The following is a 16,695-nucleotide window of genomic DNA, read 5'->3' on the forward strand; positions in this document are numbered from 1 at the left end:
AATACTGGAAATGTTTCTATAAAATTATGTAAGGGCCTTTTGTTACAAGCCATGGTACAATTTCTTTCTGTCCTGGAGCAACGAAAAAGATCTGAAACCCAAAGTCTGGGTCTTACATTAATCTGTAGATCCTAAGGCTCAGTATATACTGACACACAATCACAAGCTGAAAAACACACATTACTAAATTAATACAATTACTACATTTGTAAGACTACTAAGCAACTTTGTCAGCATCATTACTCTTTTTTTAAAAGCATTATTCCTCTTGAAAATAGCAATATTCAGTGAAACCATCTTATATCATATAGCATGACTTTCTATCCTAAGTAGTATTAAAATTGGGATAATTTGGTAGCTAAAGGCCTATTGCAACACTTGCAGTGTAATGATTGTTTCATATTCCCAACCTGCAGCCACAATGATTATATTTTGCCTCAGTTATGTCTGCTACCTGTTTGCTGTTGATTTGGCTCATGTGCTCATTGATGATTGTACCCTCTGTGCTTCAGAAAACAAGGCAGGCAGTTACCTTGGGGAGTACTGGATATGAAGCTAGTGAGTTGACAAGTGAACTAGTGGGTTTTAAAATTCTGAGCAATCAAGTCCAGCTGCTTTGTGGGGGTTTTTTTATACCTTCTTCTCCTGTGATGCATTTGCTTTAGAATTGTTTTGTTCAAAGAAAGCAATTTTAACTTTGTTTAGTGTGTGCTTAAAGATTCAGCCAAAAAAATGCACCTTAAGGGTGATAGTTTTTTTATCACGTGGCTCCTGAACATGCATTTGTGTGTTTGCATTACTTGGAAAGCATGGTGTGTATTGCTCATGTAATTCTGTGGAGCTTTGCTGTATTTACTGCTCTTTTAGTGTAAAACCAGGAACTACTATGCATTGCCAAACGTAGTCATGATGGGGAGTGCAGTGCAGGTTATTCCATTGAAATAAAATGCCATAGTCTGGTGATCTGTATCTGGTGTGTAGAATGTATGGGTAAGAGAAGCTCACAAGTTTTCTGCTGTTTGTCAGCACTATGATGCCATAATGAGATACATCAGCCAACCACCTCTTCTCCTTGATGTTCATATCCATAAACCCATGCTAAATGCTAGGACCTGGATGGATTCTTTGCTAGCTTTCTTCCCTGGATTGCAGGTAAGGTTTAAAACCCACATGCAGATGATTCTAATAACACATAAACAATTACATAGACTGGATATATAATTGACAAGTCAAGCTTAGTAACTCTTCAGAACTACTGAATGAGGATTTCTGTACTCCTGGTGTCACTTTGATGCTGTGATGCACTTTTAACCTGCATGTCTGGCCATGGGGAGTGTCCAGATGAGTGTTAGGATTTCCTTGCTTCACTCCTAGTCATGAAAGCACTCACATTATGCTGCCCTTTCAGTAGTCTAGTGACAAGTTTCCTAGTTTGTGTGCTGTTACCTCTTTAAGATCAAACTAAATCACATTCCCACCACAGTTCTCTCCAAGTGGTAGAGATCCTTTTTCTGCATAGTCTGAGTGAGCTGGCTGATGTTGCTGAAGCAGCTCTTAAGGAGTAGCTGTGGCTTGCACTGCAAGGGGGTAGTATTTGCTGTGTGCATCACTGGAGTGTAGCTTCACATGAAGACAGTGAGTGTGCCTCACTTTCAGTGTTATTCCTGTGGATGGTGGATTCTTTTTAATGCTGTTATTGAATTTTAGGTGCTGAAGGGTGATATTAGACCTGCTATTGAAACTCATGAGATGCTGTATCAGGTTATAAAGAAGCATAACTTCCTTCCAGAGGTAAGGCAGGGTTTGTTTTGGTCATGTACACTGATTCCTATCTCAATTTGAGCAGTCTCAGATGCCCATTTGAAAAAATAGAGGGTGTGTGTGTCATTAAAGCCAGTGGCTCATTTCCACCACATTCTGATGTGATTTACAGTTCTGCATGTATGACAACTGTGTTTAGGATATGAAATGTTTTTCCTACAATAATGCTGTAACCAGCACCATAATAGGGGGCTGCTGCTATTGATAATTGCTTTGCCTCTATATTTCAGCCTTTCAAAATCCACTTTGACTCACTTTAGTATCTGAAACTTGCATAAGCATATGTAGTAGTAGCTGCTAAGTAATGTAATAAAGAGCTTTACTGCTAAAGATCAGCCATTGATATTAACCCAAGGAAACTAAAGGAACTGAAGGAAACTAAAGACTCAACTGTTGGAATGTTCTGAAAGTTTGCATGTCCTTGAAAGCAGGTACTGCAAGTGCAATCTCTGAGCAAGTTAATTCTGCCCAGAAAAGCTTGTTTACCTGCTGAAGTGTCTTTATTCTGTGATGACCCAGAATATGAGAACTTCTGACTCCATTTGTAATTTTTACTTTCTTCTGGTATAAGCTTATTTCTGTTAGAAAACATTTTAATTAACATCACATTCACCTAATTTGGAAGTTGAGACCAAAGAATGCTCTCTAAGCACTGGAAGGATTTTTTGGGGTGCTTTTAAAATGCTGTGGTTTGGTTCCTTAGGGTTTTGGGGTTTATTGGGTGGGGTTTTTTTCGTGCTTTGTACTTGTGAAGGCGACTTTGAAAGCTCAGTTAGTTGTATTTAAGCAAGTACTTCATCCTCTTTAGCAAAGATTTAGTTAAACCCTGGTGTGAACTAGTAGTGAAGATCAGCCATCCCAGAAGTGGCTTTTGCCAGAGTGCATGAAGAGTGACTACACAGACCAGGGAAGTTTTAGATTTCTAGCTGTGTCAGAAACAGTCTGTATGTTAGAAGCAGCTGGCTCCCATCTCTCAGTCTGAAGTGGCAGTTTATGCACTGCAAGTGTCAGGTATGTTTGCAAAAGCAGGGTTGGAAAGCTCGGGTGCTCCCTCAGCAGGCGCGGGGCTGCAGCAGCGCCGGTGTCGGAGGAGCCAGCAGAGGCTGCTGCTGCCCCTGCTCCGGAGCACCCAGTGGCCACAGCTCAAGGCACCGGCTGGTGTCCGGGCTCCTGCACCAGCACAAGCCGAGATCTCGCTCCTACTAAGTGGGCAAAAGCAGCGGTTGAGGCTTTGGCCTCAACTGTGCTAACTGGGCAGAGGCTCTCCCAGCCTCCCGAGACTGACGTTGGGCCTCCACTGCTGCTGCAGCACACTTCTGGGGGATTCAAAAGAAACCCGTGTTTGGTTTTTATTCTTGCATTTATTTTCCTCTGTTCCTTTTCTTCCTCAGGCATTCACAACAGACTTCAGAGTTCACTGGGCTCAGCATCCCTTAAGGCCTGAATTTGCAGAAAGCACTTACTTCTTGTATAAGGCAAGATCCTTCTCATGCCTCTGACTTCTGCTCTCTTTGTCTAGCACCCTGACTTCTGTTGATGCTTTACTTCAATATAGAATGAGGGTCCCCTCTCCAGCTTATTTTATATCCTGGAGGTAGTTCTGTATATAAAGAAGATGAAAGTATTCGTTATCAAAAATTGTTCTAGGAATATTTTTATATGCCTAGAATTTGAAAGAAAACTATGAAGGCCCATATTTTTAATTATACGTAGATGTTTCTGATCTCTCTCTTGAAGATATATTAGAGACTAGGGCAAAAGTCACTTGTACCAGAGAAGAGCAGTCCCTAAATGTCTTGAGTTTCTGTATTTCCATGTGCTTATCTGCATATCTGTAACAGGTAATGCAGTGGGCAGGATCTCAAAGTCTCTTGTGACAGTTTAGCACTATTAATAAACTAGACTTTGCTGATGTCTGAGAAGGTGTGAGATCATTAAGTTCTCATTAGGAAAAGGAAAGCTGCTAATTGTACAGTGAGTCTGAGTGCACTGATATGTGTGGGTTTTGTTTTTCTCTTACAGGCTACTGGGGACCCTTACTATCTAGAAGTAGGAAAAACACTGATTGAAAACTTGAACAAGTATGCAAGAGTCCCTTGTGGCTTTGCTGCAATGAAGGATGTTCGTACAGGAAGTCACGAAGACAGGTAAAGGTCTTTGCACTTACTTTTTTTGTTAAAAGATTATAGGAAAAAATGTAATTACCTTGCTTATAGAATCAAATTAATTGACTTTTGAGTACCTACCTGTCTTCAGTTTGATATCCAAGTCTTAAACTGGCCATTTGTCATAGTCTGTAAACTATTTCAGTAGTTTTATATAGTTTGTTAAGTAAGAATATTTTTAGTTTAATGTTTCATTTGTCTCAGAGCAACAGAGGAATTGCTTTCAAACAAAATATACTTCAAATCTAGAAATTTGTAAAGAGGTTTATTTGTTTTTTTTCTATAATGCTTTCTTGTACTGAACATGCTGAATCATTTCCCTCCAAACATAGTTAGTTCCAAGTGGAAGGAATGCCAGTGGAATTAAGTTCAACTATAATAGTCATGAAGTCTTCAGAGATGGAGCAATATGAGTATTTGTTTTCCTGATGTTTTAGAAACAAGGGGATCTTCCTAAAGGGCATCTGTTTTTTTTCCACAGAATGGACTCTTTCTTTCTGGCTGAGATGTTTAAATATCTTTATCTACTGTTTGCTGATAAGGAAGACATGATTTTTGACATTGAAGATTACATCTTCACTACAGAAGCTCATCTGTTACCACTTTGGCTTTCCACTGCAAACCAAACCATCTCTAAAAAAAATACAGTAAGTAACAGCTCAGATCTAAACCAGTTTTAGTGGGGCTCTGGAGAAGTTCCTTTATAAATTAGAAGAAATAGAGGAAAAATCAGGAAAAATCATAGTTTGGAGCACACCAGTTTTAACACTTTGTTTAATATTAACTGTTTCATCACATTAACAGTGACAGTCACATGAGTGTGAACAATGTTCCCATGACTGGATTCTGCACCACTGAATCTTCAGAAAAAAGCTGTGGAATGTTAGTAATATTTAAAAAGAGAATAATTCCCCATCTCTGTATGAACTTGAAAACAACACACTATGATATTTTTATCTTTGTGTTTATTTCCTGTTATTTCTTCTAAAACATTTGCAACAACATGCCTAAGTTTTTGTTGCTTTTTTTAGTAAACAAAACCTGGGCAAATCTTGAAAGGTGTTTTGAGACCACTACAAAGTTAGTTTGACAAGATACAGCTACAGCTTTTGCAGTATTTAGTTGTTTTAGTCCATGCAATAGGTATTTAGATGTGAGAACACTTCTGGATTTATAAATTACTTCATCTTCCAAAATAACCTACAGTAACAGAACTGTGCTGTGAAGTATCATAAATGCTGGTCTCTTGTTTTTTGTGTTTAATAAGGTGACACAGTTTATTTTTCAGGCAATAATGCTACTGGTAAGTAAAAGAAGTGTGTGAGAAAGTGAATAGAGAGGTGTCTAGGGCACCAGGGATGTAATTTCCCTTATGTCAACCTGCTTTTATTTTTACCCTTTAGTGTTGGTTTTGCAGTAATGCCTGGAGCAGAGGAAAATGCTCGTGTTGTGTGTCAAGCCACGTGTCCTGCAGAAACTTTAGAACTGAGTAGAAAGCACTGCTTTATGGACTCCAGCATTGGAGAGTGGGGAAAAAATTAATTCCTTGCTCTTCATGTCTAATGTGTAATACCTGAAATGGGCCAGGGGGTTGGTTTTTCTTGTTCCTTGAGGGTGGAGATCCTGCACCCTCTCCAAAATCTTATTTCCTTGAGCATTTATTGAGTTTTGGAAACAAAGATTTATGTCTTGTGAACTATGCAAGAAGTTCTCTGAAGGGTCTGAAGGAGCATTTTATGGAACTTTAGTTCCCAACATGAGAAGTTGATGTTTGGGAGACAGACAGGATTCCCACAGCTGCTGCTGTGTCAAGTGCTGGCTTGACATACGTAGTTCTCTTGAGAACAGCAAATGTTAATAAAAGGCCAATAAAGAGGAGAGAGTAAACTGTTCAAATGCAGTTTTCCTAAGGCCTTTGTTAAGTCAAAGCTGCACACAGCACAAGTAAGATCCGTTGAAAACGGGGTCGACCAAATACATTAAAAGGCTGTGAAGACAAGGATGTTACTGCTTTATGGAATTTATCTGAGGGGGAAAAAATGATAAGAAAGAATGGAATGTGTAAATGTATTTTTAATATAAACACAGTGCTAACAAGCTGCAGTGTCTGTGAGAGAGCTGGGAGTAGCAGCCCAACATCCTGTTTGTATTTATTCTCATCATCGGGAAAGGTCACGTCTTCGCTGGTGCCTGCAGTTGTGCTTGCCAGGCCTTTCCTAAGTGCTGGCACCACCACTTGTCACACTAAGAGCATAAGGACTTTAAAATGTTTATTCCAGTAAACTAGAAGCCTTTTAGGTCTTGGTTTTTAGGGAGCCTTTAAATACTTGATTTTCAGTTAGCTGATAGGGTGCCAACAGGTTTTCTTGCAAGTAGCTAAATACTGTGTTAATGTTTATAGGTGAGAAAAATAACTTGCCAGTTACCAGTTATTGGCAAAACTAAGAACAGGCTGCATGTGGCTCTGAATCCCTGTATGTGTTTCACATGGCACAAAACAGCCATTTGTGCAAATGTTAACTCATCTTTTCTGAAAATAGAGATTCTTTCAATTCTATATTGAATTCTACATTCTATTCATCCTTGCCCATTCAGACTTGTGAGTCCGTATGGCTCTTGAGGAGAGTCTTTTGTTAGCATGAGATGTGACATTCCTAGTGATCCAAAGCAGGAACTACCCAGTCAGTGCCTGCAGCTGGGCCACTCAGCATGAAGGCAGCATCAACAGAAATGGTAACAACTTCCTTTAGTTGCCCAGCACATAAAGTACGGGGCATGAGCTGTGTCATGAGCAGATGTACTGTGTGCCAGGAGAGGATTAGCTGTTCCTGCAGAAGAAATGCTCAGAACTATGGATGCAAGTTTGGTTAAGTCACAAATGAGAAGTGGTGTTGTGCTCCCATCCCCAGCAAGGGGCTGTAGTGCAGGGGTTACCCTTTCTCATTGCAAGGCCTGACAGAGGGACGTGCTCTTCATTCCTGGAAACCCTCTGGTTGTAGGACAGTGCCTGCATTGAGCTGCTCTAGGTCCTGAGTACACAGAGTACTTGTGGGTGGGTCTACCTGTCAGTTTTCTTTGTATGAAAGTGTAACCTGCATTTTTAATAGGTGCTCTCTCTCCCATTGTAGACCACAGAATACACAGAGCTGGATGACAGTAACTTTGACTGGACCTGTCCCAACACCCAGATTCTTTTCCCAAACGACCCGATGTTTGCTCAGAGTATTCGTGAACCTCTGAAAAATGTGGTGGATAAGAGCTGTCCCAGGGGCATCTCCAGAGTGTAAGATGCACATTTTCTCTTTTCTTAGTGTAGGGGTGAGCAAAACAGAGTCTTTTATGAATGGAAGGGGAAATATGAGCTGTTACTGGAGTTTTCTCTGCTTGAGTTCAGAGCCCGTTTGGAAGGGATAGCCTGGCTACAGGAAAAAATCAGTTATGTTTTCTCTGGCATCTTCAGCAAGACTCACTCATTTCCAGCTGGAATTAGCAAGAATTGCAAAGCAAAAGGAGCTTAATGAGCCACATATTCCCAGTGGGAATTGTAGCCCAGGTATTATAGGGTATATCTCTCTTCAGTTTGTAAAAATTGTATTTCTGTAAGTCTCCTTGAACAGACTCTTCTTTGTCGTGAGCAAATCATGCCACCATACTTAAATTCTCCTGTTCTGAAGAATTTAGGACAGTCTGTTAAATCTGGGGACCTTCATCCCTCTGACCACCTCTTTGCCATCTACACTCATGAGTGAAACTGAGTAGCAACTCTATGAGGAAAACTGGTTTTAGTCAGGCTTATAATAATGCAAACCATTCAGAAATGAGCAATGACACAGCGTAGCTGTATCAGCACTGTGGCTGCTCTTTGCACTACAGAATTACTGATAATATTGACAGCTTCTAAGAAAGACAGTTTGACTGAGAAGTTGCATCCTAATGAAACTTGTACCCAACATTACTCCAAAAAAATTGAATCTTGTGGTGGAAGGAATAACATGTGAGTTGTGTTTCAGGAATAATCTGGTTTTTAAAGCTTTGACCTCTAATATCTTTTGGCAGAGAAGAGAGTTTGGGAAGTGGACCAAAACCACCTTTGAGAGCCAGAGATTTCATGGCCAGTAATCCTGAACACTTGGAGATACTGAAGAAGATGGGAGTCAGTTTGATCCATCTGAAAGATGGGAGAGTGCAGTTAGTGCAGCACGCGGTGCAAGTAAGACCTGACAGTATTTTTTCTGAAAACTTTTCAGTAAAATCCTACTGGCAGGGATATCTGGGATGTTCAGGAGGGACAGCCAGGCTGGGGAAGGGAAGGGGACACATGAGCTGAATATGCAGCTGTATTTAGAAGGTTGATGCTTGTTAATACTTTTCCTCTGTGTCACTTTTAACTAATCTCCCATTAAGTCAGATGGAGGGTGTTCATGTCAAAGTGATGCAGTTAACAGCATCTTATCTGAAAATACTACTTTTCAGCATGAGATACTTCTACATGTTTATGTATTTTTAGTTCACTGTGTGGTGGGGATGCTATGAAGTGAAATTCCTCATGGGAAAGATGGAGGGCCCATGAGCACCCACTCTGCTTTTAATAATCTTTGTAGCAGTGATCCAAGCAAACCAAACTTCAGTTGTATTTTATTTCAAACCTTTAAGAAGAAACTGTATCTTTCTTTACTTCTCAGGCAGCAAGTTCACTGGATGCTGAAGATGGGTTACGGTTCATGCAGGAAATGATTGAGCTCTCCAGTCAGCAACAGAAAGAGCAGCAGCTCCCTCCTCGTGCTGTTCAGATTGTTTCCCATCCCTTCTTTGGCAGGGTGGTCTTGACTGCTGGGCCAGCACAATTTGGGATGGACTTATCCAAACACAAAGCAGGGGTATGTAAGATGTGTGTGTGATCTGTCCCCAGCTTTCTGTTACTTGTTGCACAAGCCTCAATTTTACTGCACTGGTACCATCTGGGGGGAGGAGGGTGCAGCAGGAGGGTGATCGTTCACTGTGGGTGGTTAAAATGAAAGGGTGCAGCAGTGACAGAATCACAGCCATGACAATAGTGGCATATTGGTCTGTGGCTCATGCTCTGCTCCTGAGTCATCAGTCATGGTTTAGGATTTAAAATGCATACCTAGTATGATTTTTTTAAACAAATGTATGTAATCTGCAGTGCTTATCTTACGAGATGTTAATTTAAGGGAAGGTTTTCCTACTGTGTCAGCCCTTTTAGAGTCAGAGTGAGCTGTTCTTATGCAAGCTTTTCTGAAAGGCTGTATCCAGGTGGAAGAAGAAAATACCCCAGAGGCAGTGGTACTAACTGGAAGCAGTGGGAAAGCCTGATGACTTTGGTTGGGCAAGATGCAGCCCAGAGAGGAGTTCCAGAGTAGCAGTTCACAGGTGAAAATTTTCCAGAGACAACAGTTCACAGGTATAGGCAAAATACACTGAAGATGAGAATTAGGTTTTCACTCAGTCATTCCTTCCTTCCTAGAACTCCAGCTTCAGGGTTGCCTGTACTGAGAGAACACAGCACTAAATGCAGTAGATTAACTGAAGAAAGAAAAGTGCTTAGGAACTCTTTGCAAGCTTGAACCCAGTGCTGTAATTTATTCTTTCTGGTTTTGTTTTTCCAGACAAGAGGATTTGTTGCAACCGTTAAGCCATATAATGGATGCTCAGAGATCACTAATCCTGAGGCAGTGAAAGAGAAAATTGGTCTGATGCAAAGAGGCCAGTGTATGTTTGCTGAAAAGGCACGAAACATTCAAAAAGCTGGAGCAATAGGAGGCATTGTTATTGGTAAATAACATTTTAAGTACTTAAGATTTTAAGTTTGTGTAGATGTCACCTGGATTTCACAGATTTGGAGATACTGGAGAGCTGACAGGAAGCTGTTAAACTCTCAGAGAGGACAGTTCTCCAACACAGAAATGGTGCTTTCAGGAGATGAAGAAATGCTTTGGTTTCGTCTGGTTCTGTGCAGAAAGTGTAGCTAAAGACATTAGGATTGTCACTGTTTTTGCAGGTTAAAAGTTATTTTAAGGATCACTGAGTGCTGCAGTCGTGCTGCCTGCTGAGGAGAACTGGAGACACAACTGAAAAACTTGCATGAAAACAAGTGCACCTTTTCTGGGTGCTTTTTGCTTTTTACAGCCAACTTACTGTTGTCTGCCTGGGATCCTCCTAACTGACTGGGCAGTAGAAATTCATGCTGAAAAGCTGCTGGAGCTCAGAGCTGTTGTCTGTCTATCTGACAGGAGGTTTGTTGTGTTCTTTTTGTGTGCACCTGGCTAGATGACAACGAGGGAAGCAGCAGTGACACAGCTCCTCTCTTCCAAATGGCGGGTGATGGAAAGAACACAGATGACATCACGATTCCCATGCTCTTCCTCTTCAACAAGGAAGGGAACATCATCCTCGATGCAATCCGGGAGTATGAGGCTGTGGAGGTGCTTCTTTCTGATAAAGCAAAAGACAGAGGTAAGATGGGAGGTTGGTTGTACAAGTTTAGCTTCCATCTGTGCTGTGGCACGATGTGAAATGTAGAGCAGGCATTGCTGCTGCTCCCCAAAGGTGCAGAGGCCTCACCTGGGAGCTCTGCTTCTCTGTTTGACATCAGAATTGGTTCTTTCATAAGACCCATCATCTAGGATGTGTCAGTAGCTGCTTCCCCCTCAAGTTAATATCCAGAAAAGCTGTTGGTAATTTGACTCGCAAGGAAATACAGCCTTTTGGATTCTTTTTGAACCCTTTTAGTCATAATCTGCTTTGAAGTGGTGTCAGGAATAGCATCAGTGTTTGCAGTGCCCTACATTGTAAATGCCTCTCTCTTACCAAGCTCCTCAGTGACATTCTTAGTACCCAAAAGGAAAGAGACAAAGGGTACAACTATTTTGCCTAAGAAGACCTGGTTATCATGAGAAATAAGGTTGCTAACCTCAGATGTTTTGCAGCTTCTCTTGTATAATACAGGAAAACTGCAAGCTAATACATTCCCAGTTAAACTGTTTGCCTGTGGCAGAAACTTGTAGGTTTTCCTTTTGAAAGCCTTCCTGGTAGCTCTGCTTTGTCCAGGCAGAGTCTGCAAGGACAAGTCTCTCTCTTAACCCAGTGTTTATTTTCTGCACCTTTGCAAAGCTGATATGCCCAAAGCTACAGTCTTGTTTCTTCATAGCTGCTTCCTAATCCCTCCTGTTTCTAACTGTGATTTACAAAATACTCTAACAAAATACTAAGTACAAAAGACAGCTCTGCATTTGAGGATTTGTAATCCATATCTGCTTCTTCCCCCCCTCCTCGTGCTTCCATTTGGAATCCCAGCAACAATCTTTAAAGGTAAAACGATTCCAAACTACATCATTGATAGCAGTAAGTATCCCATGTATGCAGTTCAACTCCCAAGGAGTCTTGAAATATTAGTGCCCTCTATACTTGCTGTAAACATCAACCTCCAGAGCAATCTGCCTGGTTAAACTGGACAGTTGTTGTCAAGCTAAGTTGGTATCTGAGACCTGTTGTTTTTATATTAGTTGCTTTGAGTGGGGTGTTGAGGGAGGCTTTGGCTTTTTCATTCACAGTTCAGTTGCCTTGCAAAGCTCTGTCTGACTCCCACTCACTTAGATGTGGGATCCTGGTGGATCTGGGAGTGCTTTAAAATCTGGTTTTAAAGTTCAGTGCACATTTGCTTAAGACTGAAGGATGGCAACTAGCACTGACCCAGAAGTCACTAGTCAAGTTTGAAAAACCAACACTAGTCTCACTGTATTGTTTGCCCTCATTTAAAATGTGTTTAAATGTCTTCCCTCCCCTCCTTCTGTAAAGTATGTTCTTAATAACATTAACATTTCATATCAATGTGAAGTCTGCACTTCTTTGAGAAAATGAGGCCAAGGGAAGTGACCTTGCATTTGAAACACATAATAAAACACTGCCTTTCTAATCTTTTTCAAAACACTTTTCTCTCCCCTCCTAAAGACTTGGAAATGGAGACTATGGACCAGAAGTTATCTGAAAATGATTCACATAAACAGAATTCAGAAGAAGCTCCTTCAGCATCTCAGGATGTTGCTGCAGTCAGCGAGGAGCCTGAAGAAGGAGAAAACTCTGATGTTACTGACCCTGATTCTTTATCTCCTGCTGACACAGCCAGTGACAGTGTTTCCATTTCAAATCAGGATTCCTACGTCCCTGGAACTGAAGAGGCTGGTGCTCCAGAGCCAGCATGTACACAAGGGGATCACCAGCCTCAGGAACAAACGACTGAAACAGAGTCAAATTCCAAAGTTAACTGGGACAATAAAGTCCAACCTATGGAATCCATATTAGCAGACTGGAACGAAGATATAGAAGCATTTGAAATGATGGAAAAGGATGAGCTATGACTTGTAATAATAACTTATTTGTTAGTAAAGAAATGGAGAACTCTTTGGGTAGAAGTGAGGCCCCGATATCTGAGAACTAGAAAACATTCAGTATTGTAATGAGCAGCCAGGGTTCACCTGGAAATTACCACAGAAATCCAGCACTCGCTCCTTGTTTTGTTTTAATTTCTCCTGTTGTCAAAATGGGAACGTGCAATTGAAGCATCTGTCTGGCTCCACTGCTGGTGCTGTAACCCAGGAGGCTCCTGCAGGGAATGGGCCCGACTCCTGCCTTCCAGGCTCCGGGAGGTCAAGCTCCCTTGGTCTCTGGAAAGCAGAAGCTGAGCACGGTGGGGTTAACACGTGAGGGCACCTGGAGGCAGCAGGTCACACTGCTCTGGGTGGAGCCAAGGTGCAGCTTCACTGGTCTCTGCTGAGCTGAAAGCCTTCCTTGATAGCAGCAGGTGAAGCTGTGTTTCCAGGTGTCGTGTCTGAACAGCTAGAAGCAGTTTGATTTTGTCCTGACATATCAAATGGAGACAGTGGTGTTGCTCATCCTCCTCCTGCCCGTTACTGCGAAGAGCGACCACGATGACACGCGAGGTTTCCCTTCTGTTCTGCTTTCAACTAGAGAAACTGCATAAACCAAAGGCAGGATGTGCTTTGTAGGCAGGTCCCAGCAGGGAAAGTCAGACAGCCTTGGGGTCTACCAGGTCTAAAGGTTCACAACGTGGTGTGGAAGTTGTGCTTGAGGTTAAGGTGCAGTGGACGAGGCAGGTGTTGAGTTACAGGTATTTCTCTTGGCCTTCTGGGTTGAAAAACTCCATCTACCCTGAGATACAGAATTTAAACTGGCAATGTTCTCTGAAAGGACACTAAACAGAACTAAATCAGCTATAACAAAAATCTTCCTTTTTCTACAAGTTTGACTTCTAACAGCTTGACTTTGTTGTCATTCTTTTTATATGCAACTTCTATCCATGTGACAAGACCTTAAGGCAATGAGGCCAGCACCAGCAGTAGGTGCAACAACCTGGGCTGTTGGGTCCAGGAGCTGCAAGGACGTTACTCTGGGCTGCAGGAGTTTGTTACAGTAAATCTGAGTCCTCATTTGTCATCCCTATTATGAAAAACATTATTTAAATAAAAATGGGGATGTTTCAACAACTGAGAGACGTTTTGACTGTGTCCAAAGAAACTGCCAAAACCTAATTAACTTGATTTATATCAACTGCTTTTAGTGAATTGTGGTTCAAAGACTTGTTTTATATTAAAAGAGTAAATTGATACTGCCTATATGCTGCACCAGGCTAAAAATGGAGGTTTATATTCATCAGTGGAATTAAAAAAAAAATAAATAACCAGCCCAATCTGAATTGCACCTTTCATTTAGCTGGTGAAGTGATGAGTGCTGAATATGCAACTGCTAATTAGCACAGCCATACTGTATTTATTTGTGTGTACTCCTGTACAGTAGGAATGGAGAAATCCCAGGCAAATGTTGTATACACGTGTACTTGGTGACACTTGCTTTCAAGAGTATCAAAATGCACAGGCACCTTTTGAGAGCATGACAGTCAATCAGAGTATTGTCCATAACTGAATGAGAACTTTAAATCACTAGAGTAGGAGCTGAGGAGGAAATGGAGCAGTAGCAAAATAGTGAATAAGTGTCCTTTGAAATTAATTAGCTTTTAAATGTAGTTATAATTCCTTTGCACAAAGAACTGTATGGAGGTTTGGACTGCATGAGCAGGGCTTGAAGCAGCTGGGGTTTTCAGTTGAGAGGGGTTTTTTTTATTTATGGTTTTTGTTCTGTGAGTTCCTTCACAGAACTGGATCATGGGAGCCTTTTAAGTGTCCTTCGTCCCTCGGAGGGAAGTGAGGTGGCCAAGTGCAGTCAGCTGCAGGATCTGAACCACCAGGTGCAGATCAAAAGGTTTCACTCTGGTATCTCCTTTGACCCGTCCGTGCTCAGTGCCACAAAAGAGCATTTTTGTCCACGTGCTCTTTGACACAGACTGCATCTTCATACTTGTTAGCTCTTCTGGTGGGAACAGAATTATTTTTGTAGCTCTGGAGGCTCTCAGGTCACTGTTAAGACTGTCAGTGCAGCAGCTAAAGGTTTTCTTTTTTTACTTGCAGAAAATCTAGGTGTAGATGTAAAATTTTATTAAAAGATTCACTTTGCCACCACCAGCTCATTTTTATTGAACTGTTTTGTTTTATTTCCACATCTATTGTTAGCAGATGCTGGCTCTCCTTTTAAGGGATTTTTTTGAGCAATCCCAGAACTCCATATGGATTTGAAGCATCATTCTGGTGGTGACCTACCTCAGATGGCTGTTGGCTCCTTCCTTTTGGGTTAGGCTTTCTTTTTTTGTTCTGCTTTACCTTTGAAACCATCGCGAGAGCCATAACTTTTGTCTTCAGAACTCAACTGGAGAAGGTTGACCTTTTGGGAAAGAGGACTCAGCTGTGGGGGGGGCAGACAGTTTTATTCAAGTTGTTTTCACTTTGTATTTCCTTACGAGGAAACGGGCTTTAGTTTAACCTTTTCATATCGTTCCGAAAATAATTCAGTTCTCTTGTCATCTTAAAAAGCGAAAAGAATGTATTCATCACAAAAAAACAAAACCTTTTGGAGAGGGGAGTAAGCTCTTCCCAGATTTCTAGCAGTCTGCTCCCTCCATGTGGAATACTGCTCATACATTGTTCATCAGGCTCTTCCTTTGTATGGTTTTGTACAGTTGCTCCTATGGTATCAAACCGAACCATTCAGGACTCACAGCTGGAGCTGAGCACTTATTCCTTGCCATGTTATTCAGATAAGCCAATTAATGTCTCGTTTGATCTTAGAGGAATCTTTTCAATTGTTTACATTTGATGTTTCTTGATGAAGTGTCAAGGTGAGCCCAGCTTTGGTTCTCCTGCTGCGCCCCCGACCGCGCAGCCGGGCCCGAGCGTGGACAGCGAGAGGTGGAAGATGGGACATCTTATGCAAAAGGCATCAGTCAGAACGTGGGGAAAAAACACACAACCAAACATTCTGTGAATGAAATATTGTATGTTCAGATTTTATAAGATTTTTCTTTTTTAGCCAGCCCAATTCACAGCCGTCTATTTTCGTATTGAAAGCTGTGCAAGAACAGGTGCTGTAACACTATGGTTGGGTTTTATGGTCTGCTGAGAAGTGTATACAATATTTCTAAGGGCAACAATGTACTGTGATGTAAAAGTCTGGGCTAAAATGTATATAACCTGTGTACATAATTGTGTACTTGATTATAATTGCTGATTGTAAAAATTTAATAAAATGTAAATACTCTGGTCAGGCTGTGCCAAGTTGACACCAACTTCCCACTTGCCCAGCCAGCCCAGCTTGCCTTGATTTTCAGCAAGGCCTTTGGTAGCTGCATCAACACTGATGCTGGGGTTTTGGGTTTTTTGTTTGGTTTGGGGGTTTTTTTCAGTTCTAATGGGAACAGGTCTCTCTTGGACCCGACTGGGTAAGTTAGAGGAAAACCAGCATTTTGCTGGTACCAGCAGTTCTCTGACACCTCTACTCCTAAGAGCTTTCCCTCCATGGAAGTTAAGATAAAGAAAATAAAGATGAGAAGCCCAAAACTTAAGTAGCTGCTCAAGTGTTCAGCTGTGTTTGTGACATTTATGAAGTAGAAAGTATCACCAGTCTCCCCAGTGAAGTGCTGAACTCCTTCAGCACCCAACTCTATGGCTGTGGATCATCAGTGGGGCTGCCCATGTGGGAAGCACCAAGTTCTGTGAAATCCTGTCTCTTGGGCAGGACAGATGCTCACCTTGGTGCAGAAGGGACCAACCTGCTGCCAGGGTCAGGGCAGAGCCACGGGCAGCAGCAATGTTGCATCTCTTTCTCTCTACTGGAGTAACTGGAGATCTTGGACCAAACTGTTTATTTTGTATTACTTTTTATTAAAAAAAAATAAATTAAAAATAAAAAACTCTGTTACAGGAGCCAATACCCTCCCAGAGTCTGTAAAGGATCTGGTTTTACCTATCCATGTTAATCTCCACCACCTTGCCAGCTGTTTGAGGTAACAGAGTCACCCTTCCATTGCAGATGGTCTCTAAAAAGGCAAAAACATCATGCAAAATGAACAGCCAGTGTTCACTCCAGAACTCCCAGCCCTTTATGGCATGAAATCAGGACTATTTAGTTATTTATTTCCAGCTCTGAACATGTTCCTGATGTGCTCTGCAGGGAGACTTGTTGCATGGTGCATGAAGGGTTAGGGAAGCACATGGGCATCAGTACCTCATACCTCCTACTAAAACCACCCTTAAGTAATTAGTAATTACTGATCAGCTGTTACTGA

At 41.5% G+C, this 16,695-nt stretch overlaps 1 protein-coding gene across 3 annotated transcripts in view; it reads left to right on the forward strand.

The window, feature by feature from the left end:
• The window catches only part of EDEM3 (ER degradation enhancing alpha-mannosidase like protein 3), a 30,621-nt gene extending 14,947 nt beyond the window's left edge, over positions 1-15,674 (forward strand). The window contains exons 10-21 of one of the 3 annotated variants that reach the window (XM_051624389.1): positions 1,027-1,152; positions 1,708-1,791; positions 3,213-3,296; positions 3,844-3,968; positions 4,468-4,633; positions 7,115-7,269; positions 8,043-8,196; positions 8,669-8,863; positions 9,614-9,779; positions 10,275-10,460; positions 11,301-11,348; positions 11,955-15,674. In XM_051624389.1, the coding sequence (XP_051480349.1) occupies positions 1,027-1,152; positions 1,708-1,791; positions 3,213-3,296; positions 3,844-3,968; positions 4,468-4,633; positions 7,115-7,269; positions 8,043-8,196; positions 8,669-8,863; positions 9,614-9,779; positions 10,275-10,460; positions 11,301-11,348; positions 11,955-12,361 (1,896 nt within the window). In that variant the 3' untranslated portion in view covers positions 12,362-15,674. The remainder of the gene's footprint in view (positions 1-1,026; positions 1,153-1,707; positions 1,792-3,212; positions 3,297-3,843; positions 3,969-4,467; positions 4,634-7,114; positions 7,270-8,042; positions 8,197-8,668; positions 8,864-9,613; positions 9,780-10,274; positions 10,461-11,300; positions 11,349-11,954) is intronic. The other 2 variants (XM_051624390.1, XM_051624391.1) reach the window with 2 other exon arrangements.
• Positions 15,675-16,695: the final 1,021 nt, after the last annotated feature.

The sequence above is a fragment of the Apus apus genome, chromosome 7 (genome assembly GCF_020740795.1).
Source record: "Apus apus isolate bApuApu2 chromosome 7, bApuApu2.pri.cur, whole genome shotgun sequence".
Taxonomy (NCBI): Eukaryota; Metazoa; Chordata; class Aves; order Apodiformes; family Apodidae; genus Apus; species Apus apus.